Here is a 22,580-nt window from a genome sequence, read left to right on the forward strand (position 1 = left end):
TGCCTACACGGGCTTCACTCTGCCATCTTCCCCCAGCAATTCCAACCCTGAAATCCTGTCTACCCATTTCGAATGGCTTCCCAAGGATGACACCGAAGCCCCACAGTGTTGCAGTGCAGAAGTGTGGCTGGAAGAGGGCTTTGTTCAGGGCTGAGGTGAAGATCACAACCTCCTCAGCGCAGCTGCTTTGCTGTGCTGTGTGCTTCCTTCTGAGCCTGACTCGAACTTGGACCCAACCAGGTCCATCTTACTTTAATAAAACGTTGGATTTCAAAGGCAAATCTGGATTGGGTCACATAGGGGGTCGCTGCTGCTTGGGCTGAGCAACCAAAGAGCAGCTCTGTTGGGCACCATCACAGCGCTTTGAAGAGGAGAAACCATTTGAAGACAAGAACGGATGGGCCAGGCTGGATGTAGCACCCATGCATACAGTGCTACCTTCTATCCCGTGTCTAAATCCAAGCTCCCATCGGTGCCGTTACTGACCAGCTATCCCCAGGTTTGTTTTCCTTCCAGAAATGAATACCAGCCCCTCCACACAATGGGACCCCACGTCCCCCTCTCAGTCCGTCCCACCGCTTGTGTGAGGGCTGAGGGCGGGACCGGGCCGGCCCTGAGGCGGCGGCGCGGGGCTCCCAACGGCCGCGGGGGGGCGTGACGCGCGTGCGCGGGGCGGGCGGCCGCAGCCATGAGCGGCGGGGCGGGGGGTGGCGGCCGCGGCGTGTGAGGAGGGGTCGGCGGGGCCGCCTCCCTCCCCGCGGAGATGGTGCCGGGGCTCCGGGGCCCGGAACGCGGCGGGGGGTGGCGGCGGCGGCGAGGCCGGCCCATCTCGGCTCCGGGGGAGGAGGGCGCGGGGTCGTGCCGGCGGGGCCCGCGCCGCCATCTCCTCCGCCTCCTGCCGCCGCTCCTCCTGCTGCTGCTGCCCGCCGCCGCTCGGGCCGGCTCCGCGTTCGGCTCCGGACCTCCGGACTGGCCTCCCGCCGGACCCGGGCCCAGCCTGAGCTTGTACCTGAGCGAGGAGGAGGTGCGGCGGCTGATCGGTGAGCGCTAGGCCCGGCGGGGGGGCGGGCCGGGATATGGGGCCGGGGTGGGGGTGTAGGTTTGGGGTCAGGATGGGGCTGAGGGCGGTGGGGATGGAGCTGTGAGAGCGGGTTCTGAGGGATGGAGGAGCGATCCGGGGATGCGAAAGGAACGTCGGTGTGGCCTCGTGCCCGTGTGGTGGGGCTTTAAGGGAGGAAAAGCAGCCTGGGCCGCTCCGCTGTGTCCCCTCGGCCGCAGCTGCCGGGGATGGAGGGCCGTGGGAGGGATGAGCTGAGGCTGTGATTTAATTAGCGAGGTGAGCGACGTTCGGAGGGCAGAGAGGAGACCTGGCGATAATTGGGTGCGTGTGTGAAAGGAATCTTAATTTCCAGGCAGGCTGACAATTGCTGCCCCGGTTCTTGGAGGCGGTTGGTGAAGTCCCCCATCTGGCCCGCTGCAAAAGGCTTTCAGAGCAGTTCTGTGCTTGGAGAAGGCTCTGATTTAAACAAAGATTTGTTTTCTATAGGCTTTGGCTCACGGGGACTCTTGTTTTGAGACTCCGTCCATCAACTCTAAACAAGGATGTCGGTATCCACAGCAGTTTGTTTTTCAGGAGGTGCCCTGTGGCTCCGTAAGCTCAAAGGCAAAATCTTCTATCAGCGTAAGGCTTCCATTGCATCAAATAAGCAAAATACCTCCAGTTAATTTGCACGTCACTGATTGCAGTTGGGGACTCGGAGTGAATGGTGTGGTAAACATTTTGTTTCTGCTGTCATCGTTTTTACATCACAAGTGCTTGCTGCCAGATGCTCTGCTGCGGACAGGGGATAAAGAAGTCAGCCTTGCTGTTTAGCTGAGTCTCCAAACAAGTAATTAATCTTGAAACTCTGTGAGATCTGAGCTATCTGTTTCTAGCCTGAAATGTGTATTAGTTGGGCTTGCTCAGGCTTCCGTTGGTCTGCCAGTGTAATTATTTGTCATTAAGTATAACACGAGGAAGACTTCTTGTTTTTTTTTTAAGCTAAATTGCAGCCCATAATCTTCCTTGTGGGCATGCATTGCTAATGTGGCTAAAGCCACTTGCTCCTCAGGTTGTCTGTACCTGGTTTATGTTGTTTAAAGTATCTGACACATAATGGTCTCCTCCATGACCCCAAAGGCTTGGGTACATTGGGAACTTGTATGGAAATAAGATTTCTAATCATCTAAAAGAAGTGGCTGCTTGCAACGCCTTGAAGTTCAGTTTATCTCATGTTGTTGGCATAGAAGGATTTCATCTTAGGTGTATTCTGTTCTGCAAGCTGGCTGTTGTGGATATAAGGTGTGGTCTAACAAGGCATCTCGACACAGCTGGTACCTGTTTGTATGCCTTTCTAAGAGTAAAGTCTGAAGGGACACGGATGCATTTGTTCCAGCTCTTTGCACAACGTACAGGTTCAATTTTGTAGCATCTGAAATGTGCTTACGTAAAAGCAAGTTTATTGTTAAAAACGTTTGCATCAACGTGTAGGATTCCAAAAAGAAGAGAGGTTCTCTGGTTTCTGTAGCTTCTTTTAGGGAAGCAGTGGGCTGGTGGATGCTGTAGGCAGGAAAACTGCACTGCTTGTGCAAGTGAACTGTTAGCTTCAATGAAGCTGCAGTATAAACATGCAAACTACATTGTTTTACCTGTTGTTTGTAAACAAACTCCATCTCTGCTACTCTGTTGCTGTGGTTAAAGGGAAAGCTCTCTGAAGTGTTAATAAACCCAAGTGTTACAGTCTTGTTACAGCCTGTGGTGTGTTTTCCAGCTTCTTAAGATTGCTACTGTACATCTTTAGGTCAGAATGTTGATGTGGAACCAATGTAAGCATGCAGCCATGTATCTGTTGGATTGACTGTACCCAGTGATACGATGCTGGAGCATCCTTGGGGTCTGCTGTGAGTTCTGCAGGGATGTACCCACGTGTGGCCTTGCTGCCAGCCAGGTTGTATCATCAGCTCAGGGAGGCACTGCAGTGCTCTGCATGCAAGGTGAAGAAGTATTGGCTTCATGTTATTCGTGGCTGTTCTTTTCTGTGGAGTAGAGGCAGGGCAGATAGTGTGGTTTGTAGTGAAAACTGCCTGCTACTTCCCTCTGTGTTTATGCTTATGATTTCCATTGGTAATGTGCGTGATTCTGACCATATGTCTGCTTTAGGATTAGCTGTTTTGAAATCTTTAAAGCTTTACATAGAGGAGAACTGGAGAAAACTGGCTTGCTTTTTTGTGTGTGATACGTTGTTATTTTGAAAAGCTACATCATTCTCAGGACCCGAAGGCACCGCTTGCTGTATGGCAGACAGATGGTCTCTCTGTCAGAAGCATCCCTTGCTATTCCCATGGAACAGCATTCTCAGCCATCCAAACTGTGAGCCTGTTGATGGCATTGATGAAGATGCTACAGAGCTCTGACCCCTGAGGGACACCCCTTGTCACAGATCTCCGTGCAGACACGTGCAGCTCCATGTTCATGGTAACACTGTGTGATTGTATCACATTTCTCCAGTGTCTATCTGTGATGTTAAACGCTCAGGACAGATGGTGTTAAATCAGTGATGAGTTACTCAGTAGAAGGTCTGTGTTTTATTTAGTGGCTTTCATTCAGTTTTTCTTGTGAAATCAGAGTGCGATGTTCATCTGTTGCAACGTTCCATCATCTGCTGTTTGCAGGATCCTGTGATCTAAAGGCACTTGGATCCCTGTTTTGCAAGTAGCAAACTAAGATACAGAAGATGGGGTCAAAAATATGCATTAATGATAGCTGTCCAGCTTTATTATGAAATTGATCTGATCTTTTAAAGTACACAGACAGCGTTGTTTAATAGGTGCATCTTTCTTGAACTCGAGTTTTGGCTATGAGGCCTGGCAGTTCTGCAATTCAGGCTTGCAGAAGACCTCAGGGGTGCTCCAGCTGTGAGGACATCCCCTTTCTGGCCCTGAAAATTGTCCTTATTATGTTTGTTTTATTGACTGTGCTCTTTTCAGCATTGATCTTGTGGGCAGTCTTCCTCATCACACAGCTTCTTAGCCTGAGCATTAATGAGACTGAAGTCCTGTGGGGGAAAATACCATGGTGTCATGTAAAGCTACCTTGAGAATGCAGGAGAATCTCAGAGTCCCACATCCTACAACACTTGCATTAAGCTTGTGAAGTTAGTATTCTTTGGCCTAGTTTCTTCTAGGTTATCCATACTGTAGTGTTCTGTTTGGTTTTGTATCTACTTTTGCTTAATTACGGAGTTCAACTAGTGTTGGCCTTCTCTTATGTGCTGTAAAAGTTCATTTGAAACCAGCGTGCAGCTTGCTAAAATGAGTTGTCTAGTTAAGTGAGGTGCAAAAGTGACGCAGGAGCTGCTGTAGCAGAGGGTTGTTTGCTCATTTCTTAGTCATGCTGCTGTGTTCCAGCCATTTAGCTCTGTTTTTTACCAACTCAGTGGCTGAGGTTGGAAGGAACCTCTGGATGTTTCCTGGTCTTGCCCACTGCTCAGCAGACAGAACTGGTACCTGGCTTCATGTCCAGAAACTTCTGACCATCTCCAAGGAGGGGACTCCACAACTTCTGTGTGACCTGTACCAGTTCTCCACCACCTGCACAGTCCAGAAATGCTTTCTGAAGTCCAGAGGGAACCTCCTGCATTTGGGTTTGTGCCCGCTCCCTTGTGTTCTGTGTTGGGCACTGCTGAGCAGAGCCTGGCTCTGTCCTCCTTGCACCTCCCTGCTGGGACTGATGGCCATGGGTGTGTTCCCACTGAGCCTCTCTCCAGGCTGAGCAGACCCAGCTCTCTTGGCCTCTGCTTACAGGAGAGCTGCTGCAGGCCCTTCAGCATCTCCCCTTTGCTGAACTCTCTCAGGTAGCTTTGCTTTCTGATGCAGAACAGCTTGCTTAACATTACTGTTTTGCAGAATATGTTGCCAAAGTGCTTCATGGCATTTGCACTGCAGTTGTAGTGACTGGAGAACCTCTGATTTCTGTCCATTACCTGCTTAGTTGTCGTGAAAGGGACCTGGAGTTCAGTGTGCTATGAAATACTGGATGTTAATATTAGTGAAAGGTCAAAGTACTTTTTCCTGTGATTCTTGAGTTGCTTCAGAGTCTCATCCAAAGCCTGTTCACACCTGTCTGTCACAGCTTCACAGCCCGCAGCGCCACCACTGCATAGCATTCATGCTATGAATGAGCCTTGTTAGTAACACCTAGTATAAAGCCATACAATTATGCTTCAGTGTATCATTAGAAAGGAGCTTAATAATTACTGTAGGTGCACACTGCTGGATGGGCAGCAAGCTTCTAACCTTGGCATTGCTGTGCACTTGAATAGAACCGAGCTGTTGCTGCTGGCCTCAGAATATTCACATATATTCCAGTTAATTGGGTGTGCTGCTTTCAGGCCAGTTGTTTTATTACCTCTCCCTGTACAGCCCCTCTATCTAATGACAGTCTGCGATGGGTGCTTCTGAGATGGTTTTTTAGTGTTGTAGGTGGAACAGAGGGATTGAGGCAGGCAGGGCTTTGTGAGGATGCATGCAGCACCATCTGGTCTCTTGCAGGCTGCAGCAGGTTGTGACAAGTTGCTTGCATCACGAAGTTGAGCAATCTGTTTTCGGTTTGGAGCTTTCCAGTGTGCCTGGTTGCTTGTCCATCTGATTTACTGAGTACCACAGTTCATGTCAATATTGTTTTGAGGTTTATGAGAACAAGCTGCATTTTGGAGTTCCTCTGCCTTTTTCCATTTCGTTACCTCGCTTTTAATTTACACACTTCAAATTGCGTATGGAGAGCTTCAGAGATGTGTGCGCTCATATAAACCCCTACTTGTAATGTTTACAAACCGGCAGAAGAATCTGCTTCCAGGAGCTTCCAGTAGCCTGTGGAGGCAGCCTCTGACCTGGCTGAGGATTGCTTTGAAATCTTTTCTTTTCCATGGGGTTGCTGTGATGAAAGAGGTCCAGGAAACCTTGGAGTTCTTTGCAGTTGATCTGTACAGCAGTGCTGAGGTGGAGAGCAGATTTCTGAGGCCAAGTGTGTCACGCCAGCTTGCGTGATGGAATGTAAAAATGCTGGGGGCTCGGTTCAGATCCTTCCCAATAGAGGAGGCATTTACTTCTGATGACTGCTCCATGCGGAGGGATGCTACTGGCAGCTGGGGCTTGGCTTCCCCACGTGGCTACCTGTGCTCAGCCCTGGGAGGAAGCAGCCATTTTGGCTCCTGCAAGGTCAAGATCTGCCTAGTGATGTGTGTGTATGTGTCTGTGGTTCCTGAAACTTTCACGTCAGGCACTTGGAAACAGTCTGACCTCTCTGAGAATGAAGGCTGGCCTCCCAGGAGAACAAAATGCCAGAGCTGCGTTTCTCACTGATGTGGTTTTGTGCACGCATTCTGTTTGGCAGCATCTTATTCATCGTCAATGATTGTTTGGCCTCCTTGAGCACATGCTCTCCCTCTGGTTCACTGACAGAATGGGAACAAGGAAGAGGAAGTGAAGGCAGAGCTCCCTGCGTGCGTGAAAAAAGCCAGCTAAAAGGGCTTACAGTGTTGGGAGCAAGGCAAGGGCTGAAGCTGCTGTTAAACACCAGCTGGGAAAGGGGGGAATATAGGAGGTAAGGAGCATGCATACAGATGTGAAAAGTCCCTGGATGGCATTGTGCTGTGAGTGAGAGCTGCGGAGATGGCTGTGCTGTGCTCACTGATGTGGGTACCTTAAAAGATCAGCTATTTAGAAAAGTGATGTGTGGGATTTGCTGTTTTATTTATTTTTCTTCCCCTTTTCTGCTGCTCGGAGTCGTGTTTTGATACCGGAGAAGCTGAATCAGTGGTTAATTCCACAGAGCTCTAATAAGAGAGGATTTCTTGATGACTAATTTCTACCCAAACATCCTCCTGAAGCATCACAGGGGTTACCACCGTTCCTGCAGCAGAGTGCCTTTAGTTAGAGACTGTTCCTTTAGTGAGTTAGCGTGCACGGCTGAAGCTGTACTTCAGGTCCCGGCTGCAGAGGCTGAAGTGCTTTTTATCAGATGTGCCTCATGAATCGTGTTGTTTTTTTTCCATGCTTTCCTGAATGGTTGCAGTACCAGCAGATCCCATGTAAGAATGAATGCTGACACTCTCTGCAAAAGCCTTGTGGCAGTACAAAGGGCGCAATGGCAGAGGCTTCAAACGCATTATTTCTCTTCCATCTCTGCCTTTGTCTTTCTTTCAAGCGGATAACTCACATATTTGCACTGACTGCTTTGGAGATCTGGGAGCAGAAGCAACAGCATGAAACTAATGCGATGCTTTAGAATTTCACTGCCACTTAACTGAGTGCTGAATAGCCGTAATTAAATTAACCAGTATATTGATTTCACTGCTCTGCTTGGGAAAGATCAGAGCAGCAATGTAAGTGCTGGAGCTGCTGTTAGCTGGCTTGAAAAGCTGCAGCCACCCAGCACACATAACGCCAGCAGGACCGATGGTGAGGCTGAGCAGGCTGATAAGCACAAAAATATCCTCTGGAATCTGATGTGGCCTTTATGAAGTTAATTGGTGGCCGGTAGAGTAACTCCTAGTAGAATGAAAGCAGCATTAGTGGGTAATTGTTCCTGAAGTTATCGTGCCTGTGGCTGCTGGCAGGGCCACTGCTCAGCAGGTGGCTCACACTGCTTGGCTGCCCTGCTTTTCCTGCAGAGGTAACTGGGTCAGTGCACGGGTTGATTGCTGTGACTAAAATAGGAGTTGCAAATGGCACGACTTCCGTGGGTAGAGGATGCTGAAACATTGCAGGTATACGCTGTGCTTCAGTCCAGGTGACTTCTGGCATACTTTGGCCAGGTGATTGTGCTTTGGATGGGAGTATTACAGCAATTCAGTCCACAGAGATGTGCAATAGTAGGGAACCTTTTATCTGAAGTGGTCGTTTCGGGGTGTGCTCCATTACACAACAGCAATTTGTGTGGATGAGGCTTTCCTTGTTGTGCTCCAGTCTGAATGTTTACTTTTCTTCTAATCCAAAAGGAGCAATTTAAATGCGAGGAACTTGATGTTACAAAATGATATCTGGGACCTTTACCATTACTCACGAGTTATTCTTATTAGATAAATATACCAGACTCTACCGTGTGCTGAAAATAAAGCTGTGTATTGATTAAAAACACCAACTTCAGTGAACAGACCAGAGCTCCCTTTCTGTCACCACCAGCCCTGTATCTGCACCATCTCTATGCTCAGCCATCCCGCTTGCCCTTGCCTGCTCATTGTGGCACTGGCAATTAATGCCTTTTGGCACGGATGGTTAAAAATTAACAACTTTGTTGTGAATCATAGGATAGTTGGGGTTGGAAGGGACCTTTGCATGTCATTCAGTCCCGTTCGCTCTCACCTCAGCCCCCCCAAGGAGGTGGTGTTTGCTTCCTGCCAGGTGCCTGCCCTGGGACTTCCGCAGATGCCTTGCAGTGAGAAAAACCTTGTGTGCCAGCAATGTTGAACTTGCAAATTCAGCATCGTTAAAGTGAATTGCATCAGTGAAGGTGAAACTGGCATAAGTAAGGTACGCCATGGGTGATTGTCAGTGAAGAGTTGTGGAGATTTAATGAGAGCTCTCAGCTGGGAGCATCTCTTCCCGTTTGTTAGCTGCTTCCTCTTAAGATTGCCTGATATGGAATCTTGGTTGGTTTGCAAGAATGCAGTCGTTGCCTTGAAGTTATGTTGAGTATTTCCTCAAATTGAAAGCCTTGCATATTGTGTTCCATCTCCTGCTGGTGAAAAGTGAACTCTGAATAGGTGTAGCAACCCTCGGTGTGAATAAGCAGAGTCTGTGTGTTCTGTGGCTGCCAGAGTGGGGTGAGCTTACAAATCAAGCATGATATTGGCAGGTTGGTGTACGGAGGAGCATCCCCCAAGTGCTGTGTCTTAGGAGGAGGGCTGTGACAGTCAGGGAAGGAAAGCTCCTAAGCAAGGGTAGGAAGTGTATTAATGAGTGCTGATGGAGCCTGCCTGATGATTTGTCTTTCAAGCTTGACTGCACAGGGTCTCTTGACTTCCTTTAGCATCTGGGTGATGAATATGAAAGGCCATTTCTTACCTCGTTTCCACATTACTTAAGACTTTACTCTTCCCTTCTTTCTGTTGTTCATCTTTTCTGGAGACTCATGACCTGCAAGATGCTTAAAAACAAACATTTTGGCCTGAATTCCCAATGGGCATCCATATCTGGCAGGCTATAACACTGTGGAGAAATACAAATGCAATAGGGGATCTTCATCTATTACTTGTTCTAGTAAAGGAAAGCCTGCTTTCTTTGTTGTGTATATTGGATCTGTATAAATAGGATGTTAGAAACATTTGTGTTTTCAGATACTTGGTGTTAAATTTAAAGAAATGTTCTGTTTTCTAAATGAAATCACACGTGTGGAGTTTGTATTTGATTTTCTCTTTATTTAAATCTCCCAGTTGTGTTTTCAGTCTTGTTTATGCTGATTGCTGAATGGAACTAATTAAATCCATTCAAATTAGAAATAGCTGCTCTGGGAAAACATTTTCTTTCCCCACTAAAGAGGCTTCTGTAACCAAAAGCTGATTGCAGTTCTTCAACCACTTTTTCTTGTGCTTATCATGATGTTTTGAAGTGTCACAAGACCTTGAGCACCTACTTGTTGAACCCCTTGCAAATGAAGGAAGTCCCTGGCAAAGCTTTGATCATAATGTTGATATTTCAGATTTCTGGTACATTTTTCATAAGGAGGAAATAGGAAGAGAGGATGAAAGCTCACATTCCTTCCTTGATGAAGTAAATTGTTCACTGTTGGGATAAGCCTTTGTTTTTGAGGGGTTTGTTGCTCAGACCAGGGTAGTGGATGGTGATGAAGGGATGTCAAAGCCTGTTAGTTGTGTGGATGTGGGTCTCGGGGTGTCAGCCTCTGCTATTGCCAGAGGCGTAACCCAGTGGAGATGCTCAAGAATGGAGGCATCGTTCCCTGAAACCCATAAAGCTCAGAACAAATGCAGTGTTTATACAGAACTAGTAAGCTGTTTAAGCATGTATCCCTCTTCAATTAATTTATTTCAGTGGCTGTGAGTCAGGAGCGGGAGCAGCTCGCTTTGTGATGGCTCTGGAGGTTTGACATCACTCTGCAGAGGTTTCTCAGCTGTTTATATACTCCTAAAAATTACAGACTATCATGTAAGACAACTGGCATTCATTTCAGTCACTTGTATACACAGACAGCAATCTAAGAGGCAAGCAGGTGGGAGGGCCGCTGATGTCAGCTGCACTTACCCAGATTGCTCTTAGGGAAATACTACTTGTTGCAGTATGAGTGCTGATCTCGTTGCAGTCTCACCTAACTCTTGCATTGTGTGCTCACTTTAAACCCCTTATGTTGTAGGCAGGATGTGTCAGAATTGTGATGATTTAAAGTCTGCTGTTTGGGGTTTTATCTTAAAAGCTGTCTCTGAGAAACGCATGCTTCTACTAGTGCGTGTTGTAGGACAGCTTTGCTTTGTAAGAATAAACTCTGCTTTTTCCCATGCTGACAGAGGCAAACTTCTTTTGTATGCTGTGCTTTAAAAAAGGGGGGGGGAGGGAAGAGACTGGAAGCTAGACTGCTTTTGCACAAGGGCACTTGAAAAGAAGTGTTTTGTTCGGCTTCTACACTGACATGATCCAATTTTGTCAGAACACAAGGGCTGCCCAGCATCTTTTGCATTTGGGAAGGAAAATCGGCCTCTCCCCTTCCTTTCTGAGCTTCTTCAGACGTTTTGTTATGTTAAACAGTGCAAAGAATGACACTTTCTCTGTGGTGCTGCTTAAATTCACCTTTTTGTTTGTGCTTGTTGGGAAAATTTTCTCTCACATAGGCTTGATTGAGAGACAGAGGAGAGTCTTCATCTTTATTCAAATAAAAGGAGTCTTCAGGGGCATTTCCATGCAAGATCTCTCAGTTCATTCCTATCTCCTGCCCATTTGTCCTGTTTTCTCCCTGTTCCAAAGTACTTGCTGGCAATCTAACACATGTGCAACCTCCCTTTGCATCATGCAACACATGTGCAATTAACTCCAACTTTATGCCACCCAGGCCTAATATTAATTAGCCTATTAAGCCTGCATGGTGAGCCCAAAGTTTATAAGTTCAAGTTGTCTGCTGACCTTTGTAGCTGAAGCCTGATATGGTGGGAGTTTACAAAGTAAGTACAAGTGGAGGGGATTTAGCAAGGCTCTGCACAACTTGTCTGCAAGGGCGCCTTGTTGGCAAGCCTCTTTTATCTCATTCTCAACTTTAGTATTTTCTTTCAAGCTTGTGGAAGATGTGGAAGTTAATAAGGAGATGTATGGGTTGCCTGGCCAAAAGACAGTCTGTTTTGCCTCGAAATGAAAGCAAGGTATTGGCCTTACAGTTCACGGGAGTTGGTGTAGGTTCATCAAGTCTGAGTAATCAGAAGCTGGATCCCTTTGTTCACTCTACAGATGGGCTTATTTAAGGCTGCTTGGTGAAGCTCTCTGTAGCTGATGTTTCACAGTTGTTCATTGATTGCCAATATTCTGCTTAAACCAATAACGCAAAGAAAGCGTTTGCTCTGCAGTTTGTAACATAATATTTTTTGCTGTTTCTTTAAGATTCTTCTCCTTTATGTTTTACTACTTGGACTGGAAAATCATTACTGAAGAACTTCCCAATTTCTTCATCACTTTGTAATGCATCTGTTTACTCCTCCTGCAGCTGTTTTCTCCATGTATCTCTCTCTATATGACATAAAATATTACATACTTATTCCAGGAGTTTCTGTGTGCTCTGCCCCAGACACCTTGCAGAACAACACTTATTTTTTCCACGTGGTACCAGTCAGTATGATTGCAGGGAGCATGATGTGTTCATGAGCTCTGAGGTGCTTGGGAAACTGATCTTGTTTCTGTCTTCTGCTACTTGGGCTGATTATGCCTTAGGTTGCTTTTGTATTTGAGAGATGTAACTTTGTTTTTAGTATGTTGGAGCTTAGGCTCTGCACTGACTCTGACTTGCTGTATTTGATGCTGTCAGATGAGGCTACCTCTGCCCAAAGTATGGTCTAGGGGACAAAAACAAACCCTGTGCTATCTGGATAAGGTCACAGTAGCATTTTGGCATAAGCACTAAGTGCTGCTGCAGTCTTGCTTTCCATTTGGGATGCTCCTGAGCACCTTCACTAATTCAAGGGGTTAAATAGACTGAGAGGTATTCCTCCACATTCTTTTTATTCATTTATTTATTTATTCTGCATTAGCTTTTTGCCAGCTTTACTCCCTCCTCTTGGCTTGCTGAAAGTTTGAATAAGTAACTTTGCAAAGCAGAAGTGAATATGAGCATCTGAAGAAAAAGTGAAGTAGTTCAGAGTTGCCTTCATTCTGTAATTAGACTTTAAATGTCACGGTAATGGAGCCTAGAGTGTTTCCTGCAGACTCGGAATCAATTTAATGTTGGCTCTGGACAGACTTAATGGTATCACATAATCAGTCTGGAAATGTAAGTAGTGAGGCCAGTGCAGTTTCTTTCTGTGGAAAAGGGTATGTAGCTAAGAGGAACAAAACTCCAGATGGGGAGCAGTTCCCAGTACTCCATACACATGAACCTGTTTGACTCCTTGAGGCTGATTGTTGTCCTCTTATTTGGAATCTGTGGGAAGAGAATCATCAAATCATAGAATGGCCTGGATTGAAAAGGAGCACAGCAGCCATTTACTTTTAACCCCCCTGGCTGTGTGCAGGGTCACCAACAACCAGACCAGGCTGCCCAGAGCCACATCCAGCCTGGCCTTGAATGCCTCCAGGGATGGGGCATCCACAGCCTCCTTGGGCAACCTGTTCCAAGAGAGGTGCTGGTTGGGTGATGGGGAAGGTGTGCTACCAGAAAATGTTTCAGTTGCTGGTACAGTGAGGGGGGAAAAGCAGCACAGAGAACTGAAGCACTGACATTTCCCAGATTGCAACTGTGGGTTTCAGAGTTTGGGAGTGCATTTATCTGTGTTCACAGACAAGAAATATCCTGTGGGAGCTGTTGAAAGATGCTGTCTGTTATCTTAGCTGGGGGAATTTATGATCTGCAAACATCAGAAGCTAGGAGGATCTACTGTAAAATGCCACAACGTGTTTGCTTTGGTCTTAAATTCTTTCCTGGGCATCTTCATTTAGCTCCTGATAAAGGCAGGGTGCTGAGCCAAGTAGATTTCTGTTGGTTTTCTTTCTTTTTTAGGAGCTAAGAGCTGTACTGGAAAAGCTCTTAAATTATTTTTATATGCCGGGATTTTAATTGAAGTGTAATTTTTTTGAAGCAATAAAACCTGACATTCTCATGCTGCCCTTCCGTAATGCTGTTCAGAATCATGTAATTAACATCACTTGTTTCTATCTAGATCTTTATGGAAGTTCAGGCATTAAAATACTGGTGGTCTGTGTAATCAAATTACTCAGTATTGTAGCATGCTGCTTCTATTAAAGCTTAACGATTTGATTGATCTTCTCTAGGGTAATTTATTTCTGTATGCCTTCAGATACGACTGCACATGAAACTGCCAAGCAGAAATACCTCCAGCCTTTTGTCCTAATGGCAATTTTATTGCTGTGTGTCGCTCATCTTCTATGAGTGGTTTCTCTACAAAAGTTATACTAAATCCAGGGCTGTCCCCTTGAAAATCTCACGCTGTTGGAAGTTCGAACCTCTGATCGTTGGCATTGATGAGACCCTTCATCAAGCAAGAGAAGGTGGTTTAATTCCCAAAGCAGTTTTATTGTTCCACTTTCATTGTTTCACCTGCTCATCCTTCTGTCCTATAAGTTATTCCAATAGCTTGTGCATACTGAGCTTGTTACAGAGACAGCTTTGTTGATGCCTGTATGTTTTCCTATCTTGTTCAGATCAAATGGCAAGTGTCTGTTACCTGTGAGCCCTTCTGCACACCCCTTTCCATGTGTCCATGTCTGATGCAGTTTTAGTACATGGTAATAATTAGCACGTAGTAGTAATTGCTCACATAATAATTACCTGGGCAAGTTGTTTTGAAAGCTGTCTTTTTTGACGCTGTCAGAGTTTGTATGTTGATTCAGTGTGTGTTTATGTGTTTGTTCACCCTGCTCTTATTTCTTCCCATTCATTCTTCAGTGGAAAAAATGGACACACAGGAGAAGTGTAACCTTGATTTATATATATTTTTAATACCAGCACAGTCTGACTAGAGTCAGCGCTTAAGGAACCACATGCATCCTTTCCTGTTCAAGGTTTTGTTTCAGCACATGTGTCCCTGGGCTTGCCCTGTTCTGTCGATGCATTCTGTACATCTATTCTCTAGGGTTCTCAGCCCTTCCTCCCCCCTGTATTTGTGATTGTATACTCTTGGGTTGCTTATGTTTCAGGACATTAACGAGCCAGCAGGGAATAAAAAGAAGAATATCTTGGCTGTAGTTCGATGTCTTGTGAAAGCGAGGTGGATTAAACCAAGTGTTGGAATGAGAGAGCACTTAACACTTCACACTGACATGCATCTTGTTATTGCACGAAGCATCTCTCTTCAAATGCAGCATATCTATGTAGCCTTTCCCTATTTTCTTGTTTATGTAACCTCAGTAAAAACAGCTCCATTATTTATGTTCTCAATTGCACCGTTGATACTTCAGTTGAACTCTTCCTGCTGTGTGGCTGATGGCTGAAGCCTGCACCTGTGTCTGGTTTGCCCACTGCTCTCCTGCTGTGTCAGGTATCCTGTGCTGGTTAGTGTTTAGTGAAAGCAGCGTATAAATTGAGACAAAATGGCATCGATTACAAATGCAGTATAGTTTCATCCTGAGTATACAGAGCTGAAAGTAATTTTACAGTGGCAGGGAGTGGAGTTAATATGTAGTGACTGTTTTACGACAGATTGCTGATAGTATCCAGGGCAAGCTGTTGAGTCCTGTCTTGTATTCACTGCATCCTTGTGCAGCAAATGGTAATAACAGCTTAAGTAGTGGTAATATCAGAGTGTGCATCTTAAGGAAAATACCTCATTGCTCTTCAGTAAGTAGTTCTGTGGGCCTTTTAGCTTTCAAGGTGGACTGAAAAGTTGAGAAAGCAAATTGTAAATACTAAATGGTTGTATTTATTTGTGTACAAATGTAACTTCTCTCATTATGTGCCTTGTGTTCTGATCTGATTGCCTTGAACTTGATTCTGTAGTGCATATGTGTCTTGGCCCGAGTGGTTTGGAGAGCAATCAAGAAATGAGCTGTTCCAGGAGGAACTGACTGCAATTAAAGAGCTGATAAAATCCATATATCAGCATATATCAATACTTTGAGGGTACACAGCTGTAAATAAGAGACAGTTGGATGTGTGATTCCCAGTGATAGACAGCTTTGCTTGTAAGAGTCTGTAACAATTCTTTTGGAATAATGAACCCCATGAAGAGTCTTGTTTTCTTCCATGACATTCCAACTTCTATCTGTTTACTAGGGTGTGAAATTGTTGCTTAGCCAGGAGCTTGGAGCACTCTTGTTAATGCGTGAGCACTGATTTCTGAACCTGCAATTGAATTTATGGACATGAGGAAGTATTTGCTTAAAGGTTCAAATAAGAAGCGGAGCTGGTGGTGCTGAGAGTTGCTCTGTTCTGGTGTGTTACTGCTGGTTCTCTCCTCTGTCTTACTTGTTCTCCTCCTGTTCTTATTACAGGTCTAGATGCAGAGTTGTCTTACGTGAGGAATGATGTTGTTAATCATTACGCGTTGTCCTTCAATCTCTTAATTCCCAGCGAGACCAACAATCTTCACTTCAGTTGGCATGCTAAATCCAAGGTAAGCAGGCAAAGCTTCTGCATTCCAGTTCTTAGTGCACGCTCTATGTTGCTTATTGATCATCTGTTATATCACCTGCTGTTATGACTGGTTTTTTTTCTTTGTGAAAAATAATATATGGTAGGTGCAAAAAATATTATGCATTGTTTTAGCTACTTTTTTATTTGATTGCAGAAAATAAATTATGTATCAAAACTGCCCCTTTCTTGTTTTAGGAAGGTTAAAATCTTCTGAAGCAATCTGTATTTCTTTTGCCAGAACAAATAAAGCTGCTTCCTGTGTAATCTCTGCTGGTGGTGAACTGAACACACAAGAAGCAGCAGCCATGAAACAAGGCTTCAGCCTTTGGAAATCAAATGTAGAACAATTGTACTTTAGAGTTTGCTAGAAACAGATTCCTGGAGATGAGGAGTATTCTATAAAATTAGCATCCAGTATGTTATTACTGAGCCTCAAGTAAATGGAAGGGGCTTTTTATTTCAGTTAATTACTGCAGCTGGAGTGCACAGCAACAGCTGTCATAAAGATCTCGTATGCTTTTACATTTTGAAGGCTTTCCAGTTACTTAATTTATTTTTGTAGGTGAAATGATCTGTTTAGTCTCTGCCAGACTTTTTTTTTTATAAGTCTGAGCAATGGTTATTCTTCTGTTCTTAAACAGGAATGACTGAAATCAAACATTACTGTTTTTATAACTTCACCAGTGCAATTTCTAACCATTCCATCTGCCAGCATTCTTCTTTCTGAGGTGTAGCTTCTTACAGGATGTGATTTCAGACCCACAAAAGCTATTGCATACCCTTGTGCTTCATACCATGTTCCATTTTCACAGGCAGTTCAGTCACTTGCCACTTGAACAGGACCTTTGAGGAAGTTTCCTCACTGTTACAACTTCAGCTAGGAGCTACGTGCTTTACTGTCCTTGCCCTGAGCCTCCTTGTCACTGCCTGTCAATTTGGAATAGGATTATTTTTTTTAACTGAATTGCAGACTAGTTGATGTTGGAAGGAACCTCTGGAGGTCCTTCAGTTCCACCTCTGCTCAGTCAGGGCCACCCAGAGCAAGGTACCCAGGACCACGTTCAGAAGCTTTTGAATGTCAAGTAAGAGATTCTCCCTCCCACCTCTCTGGGCATCCTGTGCTAGATCACCATGTAGCACAGAATTGTTTCCTGGTGTTCCAGTTTGTGCTCTGTGCCTTTTGTGCTGTCAGTGGACACTGCTGAGGAGAGCCTACCTCCATTCTCATTGTATCCTCCCTGCAGGAATTTATTGACATAGATGAGATCCCTCTGAGCCTCTTCTCTAGGCTGAGGAATCTCAGCTCCCTCAGTCTTTGCTCACAGAAGAGGTGCTCCAGGCCTTTCAGCAGCTGAGTGGCCCTGTGTTGGGCTTTTTCCACTGTGTCCAAGTCTCTTGTACTGGGAGGCTCAGAACAAGATTTGTTGGACTTGATGATCTTCAAGGTCTTTTCCAACCTGGGTAATTCTATGATTCTAAGATGTGGTATTCCAGGTGCAGTCTCACCAGTGCTGGGCAGTGTGGAAAGATCACTTTTTTTAACCTACTGTTAATACTTTGCCTAACGCAGCCAAGAATACCAATCAACATTGCTAGCACATCGCTGATTGATGTTCATCTTGGTGTCTACAGGGACTCTTAGGCCCTTTAATTCCAGGCTGCTTCCCAGCTGGGTGTCCCCAGAATTCTCTGGTGCTTGGGGTTGTTGCACTGCCCTTCCTTTCTCCTCCCCAAAAGCGGGATATGGGATTTTATTTATTCTTACATTGAGAAAAAGTATCAAACAGTATATAGAATGCCTTTTTACTGCTTTGAAGTTTTCTTACATGTTTCCAATCTCCCAACTGTTGTTACAGGTTGAGTATAAACTGGGATTTCAGGTAGATAATCCCATGGCTATGGCTATGCCCCAGGCCAACATTTCTTTACAAGGAGAAGTTCCTCGCACCCTCTCAGGTAAACAGTACGGCTAGTACTGACAGTACAGCTTTCTAACCCTCCTCTGTCAAATGTTTTATGCTTACAAGTCTTCTGCAACAGTTACAACATTGCTGAAAGAGTTTTATACATTGTGGTTACTAGTGTGAGAGTAAAGTTTTCCTTTGTTTAGGGGAGGATAGGGATCTGCTAAGGAAACACGACATTGCATGTGTTTATTGACACACATAAGCTTCCTATCCTCTTTCAACAATAGTAATTAGCAGTTGCATGGGCTTTAAAGTCCATGCCTTTGAATTTTGCTAGCCTACAGATAACATAATGTCGAGATGTATGGGGCCTGTTAACACGTGGAAGTGTTTATGGTAAGTTTAAAATTGAGAAAACTATTTTGAGTATGTACTAGGTCTTCTGTAGAATTTCTCATAGAAAGTGTTTCAGGAAGTGGGCAGATGATCACGGTTCCGTGCTGATTCAGTGACAGTTCCTCATTGCTTTGTGCTCCGTGGGGATAAAGTATTTATTTTGATGTTGGCTTTGTACCACTTCTTTGTGGAGGCAGAGACCAGAGAATCAGACTTGTTGTGTCTGCTCTGCTGGCATCAATAATTCTGGTATGTAAGCTGGGAAATAAATGCTGTCAGATTAGTTCAAGCTCTGATTGCAGTCAGACTTGCACAGGCTGAAATATTTAAACTTAACTATTGTGCAAGAAGCTAACTTACATAGTGTCTGAAAAAGCAACGAGGAGAATGGAATTTTCTGGTTTTGGGTGATGAGAGTTTTCTGTTGTGAAAGAGTTTCAGCTCTGGATTTAGTGGATGGTTGGTGGTCATCTGCCCACAAGTGAAAACCGTGAGCTGTAATATGACACATAATTAAGTTTCTTGAAAAATACACCCTTCATGCTTTTGTGACTGTCACATGATGTCTGAGATGTGCTCGAATGTGACTGTACTGTCTGTTGTCTGTTTGCAGTGTTTCGTGTTGAACTCTCCTGCACTGGCAGACTCGACTCTGAGGTCACAATATTAATGCAGCTCAACTTGACAATAAACTCATCCAAAAACATCACAGTTTTAAATTTCAAACGAAGGAAAATGTGCTACAAAAGTAAGGCACTGTTTCAAATACTCGGCAGTTTTTAGCATTCATGCAGGGTAGATGAAGGGAGTGGGAAGGACTAAGGACACGAGTAGCAATCCACGAGAGTGAATTATGGAGGGAATAGTAATAATTTGGCTTCCAGACAAAAAATGTGGATTGTTGGAAGAAGCATAAGGTGATGAAAGAATGAATTCCTCAAGTATTATGTTGCATTGAGTCCATTAAATGTCCAAGGACATAAAAATGTGCATGAAGGTGTGGCTTTTTAGCACTTCACACTGATTCTCATGCTCCTTGGCATTCATGTTGTGAGAAAATTATTCTTAATTCAGTATGTATCTCTTTCTAGTGTAAGTGGAGGTCTTTCTGATAATATTTTAAGGATAGAATTTTCTTCACTTTGTGATTTCTTAGGTGCTTTTTCAGGTGTTTTAAGTGGGGGAAGCTTAGACTGCTTTGCATTCATACCTTTCTTAGCTGCTGAATGAGCTGAGGGGGTTTCCATAAGCATTACATGGTTATCAGGGTGTGTGAAGTAGAGCCACATCCTAAGTTACTCAGAAGTAATTCTTAAAAAGATCACGTTTCTGTGGGTTCATAATCATGTCAGTAGCTTTTTTTGAAGGTTGAGCATTGAGTGGTGTAGAGCATCTGGGGATTTCTAATTTAATTTAGTGCGTAAGGTAGCACTGTGTGGGAACTTGCTAGTGGTTTTGCTCAAGGCGTTCCTAATAAGTCCTTGGAAGGTTCAAAAAAGAAGCAAAATTGTCAGATCTTTCTTTTATATATATATATATATATATATATATATATTCTTTTTCTGGCTTTCCTTTTTGCAAAGTCGATCAGACTGAAGTATCTCCATAAGGAGTCAGTAGGTGCTGCGCTGGGGAGGAGGTGGCTGTTTGCAGCTGGGAGCAGGAATGAGGATGTGGGTCTGGGTCTTTGCACTCACAGAAATCCATTACTTTGCCTCAGGTGTATGTGGAACCTCAGTGAGTTTGATTGAAGTGATCTCTGCAGCCTGCTTTCCTTTGATTTGCACTTCTGTAATTAAAGTGACCAATAATAAGCTTAACAAAGACTTATCCCCTTTCCAAAAGACCGTTTTCACACAAGAAGCCAAGCACGTCCATGTGGCTTTTGTTCTTTTTTTCTTCCCAATAAATATTTAAATAGACATTTCCTTTGTCATCCTTCAATTTTAAAACACTCATGATTGCAGCATTAGCTGAAGGCAAGGTGCCCAGGGCTGCACCCCTTAACTTCTTCATAGAGAAGTTGTTAGAATCTGAGTAATATTGACTGAACGTTCAATTAATAAAGCCATTGTTATCCTGTAGGAGCTGATTCTGTAGGGCTTTTGTTTAGTGTACATACATACAGTCACTCTGTTCCTGTCTTTTCTACTCTCTGCTGCTTTGCACTTTCTTGGACAAGTAGAAGGGTAAGTAGATCCAGTGGGTTCGAACATAGCCTCAATGGACATACATGTTAGTGGTGAAATACCTGACCCGTGTGTCTCAAAGCACTGTGATTATTATTATTATTATTATTTTAATTACTACTGTATAGTGGTTAGGCATTTTAAAATGGAAATGTAGAAATAACTGTAGTCATAAGGTCAGCTCATCTGTTTGGAAAAACATTTGTTTTTCATGAAGTGAGGCGATTGATTTCCTTGGAAGGACTGCAGTAATACGTGTTCACTCAGCTTAATGGCTTTCTCTCATCTGTTTAGAGCTTGAACCAGAAGTCAAATCTCCAACATCTGACAAAAATAGCAGCAAGGCTATCTGTAAGTAATCTTAAATGTACCACTTACTCCAAGTGTAAACAAAATAAAACCTGGGGATATTCTTTGTTTTTGCAGCTTTCCTATGAAAACAACCCCTCAAGTTGTTTCTACTAAACCCAGTATTTTAGTGGGGTTTTTGGTGATGGTTTTATCTGGGAATATGTTCTAGTGAAGAGGCAGAAAACTACGCCTACTCTCACAACAGCTTTTTTCTAAATCATGTCTTTGGGGGTCTGTTTTGCTGCATATTACTCTAATCAGTCTCTTGACTTAAGGACCGGTGTGGTTTGCAGTTTTACCTTCTGTTCATTCGTTTCTGATAATTAGTTTCCTTTACTCTCATTCCCCTACTGCTCGGAACTATAATTGACTGACTGTGCTCATTCTGTGGCACCTGAAACACAAACACTTCTGCCAAAATGCTTTGGAAAGCATTGGATAGTTGCTCAATTTTCCTTTCTCTATTCACAGTCCCTTCCAGGGCCATTGTTATCCACAATACATGATTATAAATTAGTAGTGGCTAGGGTTACTCAGGAGCCCTACTCATAAAATGTGCCTTCTGCATTCAGCCCTTGGGCTTATGTCCCTACTCAGCATGGAGGGAACCATAGTGTCCCATAGTTGAGGGGGACACCCTTGTCTGCCTCTGTGCCATCCCTTCAACTGCCGGACACTGGCAGTGGTGATGTTTGGGATGAGTCTTGGAGCAGTTCTGTCATCCTGCTGTGTCAGCTTGGTGGGGAATACCAGAATATCTGTGGTGGTGTTGTTGTTTTGAGACCTATTCAGAAGCTTTCTGCCTTTGTGTTTCAGTTGATCCTGTAAATGCAGCTCCCACCACTTCTACCCGTGTGTTTTATATCAGCGTAGGCGTGTGCTGTGCTGTTATATTCCTGGTGGCAATAATACTAGCTGTCTTGCATCTCCACAGTATGAAGAGGATAGAGCTGGATGACAGGTACGTGATCAGAGTTTTCAAGGGCTTTTTGGGGGATGAATGTATGCAGGCTTTGGGGATTTCTGGTCTCAGATATAAGCTTTCTATAGTAGCATGCAATTTGTGCTAAGCTGCAGCAGCAACTAGTATGTAGTTATGCTAAGTGCTGTACTGCAGTAAGGCAGCAGTTGCAGGTGATAGTGTGGAGGGTTGTGGTTCACTTTGGTCTTGGTGTAAAGTCTGGGAATTACAAGTGTTTGGTTACAAAGCTGAAAATCTCTCTTTCCCGGATGTATTTTTCGATTCCATTAAACCCAATTGGCACATAGGAGAGAAGACCTCGTAATGCAAACTCTTGGATAATACATTTGACACACATCGTCTCCTTTTTAACGTGTTGAGTGTGATTTTTGCTGAGCGGGGAATAAACAAGAAGCATACTGTGGCTCTCCTGTAGGCTATTTGAACAAGCTGCATCAGGTACAACTGTGCAGGAGCAGGGAGTTTTGAAGCTGAATACGTTGGAAATGCAGTTGGGTGTGTAGGTGATTTCCCTCTTTGTAAGGATGTCTCCAGCAGATTTTGTTCCTGCATGCAGCCTCTCAGGGTAGCTGTCCTCTGCCTTGAACAGATGCCTCCCTTCTTTTCTTTCAGCCCTCTGCTACTTCAGTGTTCCCAGATCACTGGGATTCTGGGGTATTAGCTATACTAAATAGCAGTATTACCTGAAGAGTTGTACTCGGTGCGAGGCCATCTAACCAAGTGACCTGTCAGTTTTCCTCTATTCATTTGTTCCTAAATTGTCTACTTAAGGTTTTTAAGTAAGAGAGAATGTTGAAAGATGCACAGCTTTGTTTGCTTCATTAAGGAAAAGCATTAAATTTAGTATATGTAAATATATTCTTCCAAGAGGTTTTGAGAATCTGTGCCTCATTCTAGCAACGTGATCAAATTGCCTTTTG

At 44.3% G+C, this 22,580-nt stretch overlaps 1 protein-coding gene across 2 annotated transcripts in view; it reads left to right on the top strand.

Moving 5' to 3' along the window:
* The first annotated feature begins 677 nt into the window (after positions 1-677).
* RYK (receptor like tyrosine kinase) overlaps positions 678-22,580 on the top strand; it is a 49,943-nt gene continuing 28,040 nt past the window's right edge. For both annotated transcript variants that reach the window (XM_072344906.1, XM_072344905.1), the window contains exons 1-6: positions 678-1,040; positions 15,694-15,815; positions 17,692-17,791; positions 18,752-18,886; positions 20,622-20,678; positions 21,495-21,639. In XM_072344906.1, coding sequence (XP_072201007.1) covers positions 764-1,040; positions 15,694-15,815; positions 17,692-17,791; positions 18,752-18,886; positions 20,622-20,678; positions 21,495-21,639 — 836 coding nt within the window. In that variant the 5' untranslated portion in view covers positions 678-763. The remainder of the gene's footprint in view (positions 1,041-15,693; positions 15,816-17,691; positions 17,792-18,751; positions 18,887-20,621; positions 20,679-21,494; positions 21,640-22,580) is intronic.

The sequence above is a fragment of the Excalfactoria chinensis genome, chromosome 9, assembly GCF_039878825.1.
Source record: "Excalfactoria chinensis isolate bCotChi1 chromosome 9, bCotChi1.hap2, whole genome shotgun sequence".
In the NCBI taxonomy this organism is placed as follows: domain Eukaryota; kingdom Metazoa; phylum Chordata; class Aves; order Galliformes; family Phasianidae; genus Excalfactoria; species Excalfactoria chinensis.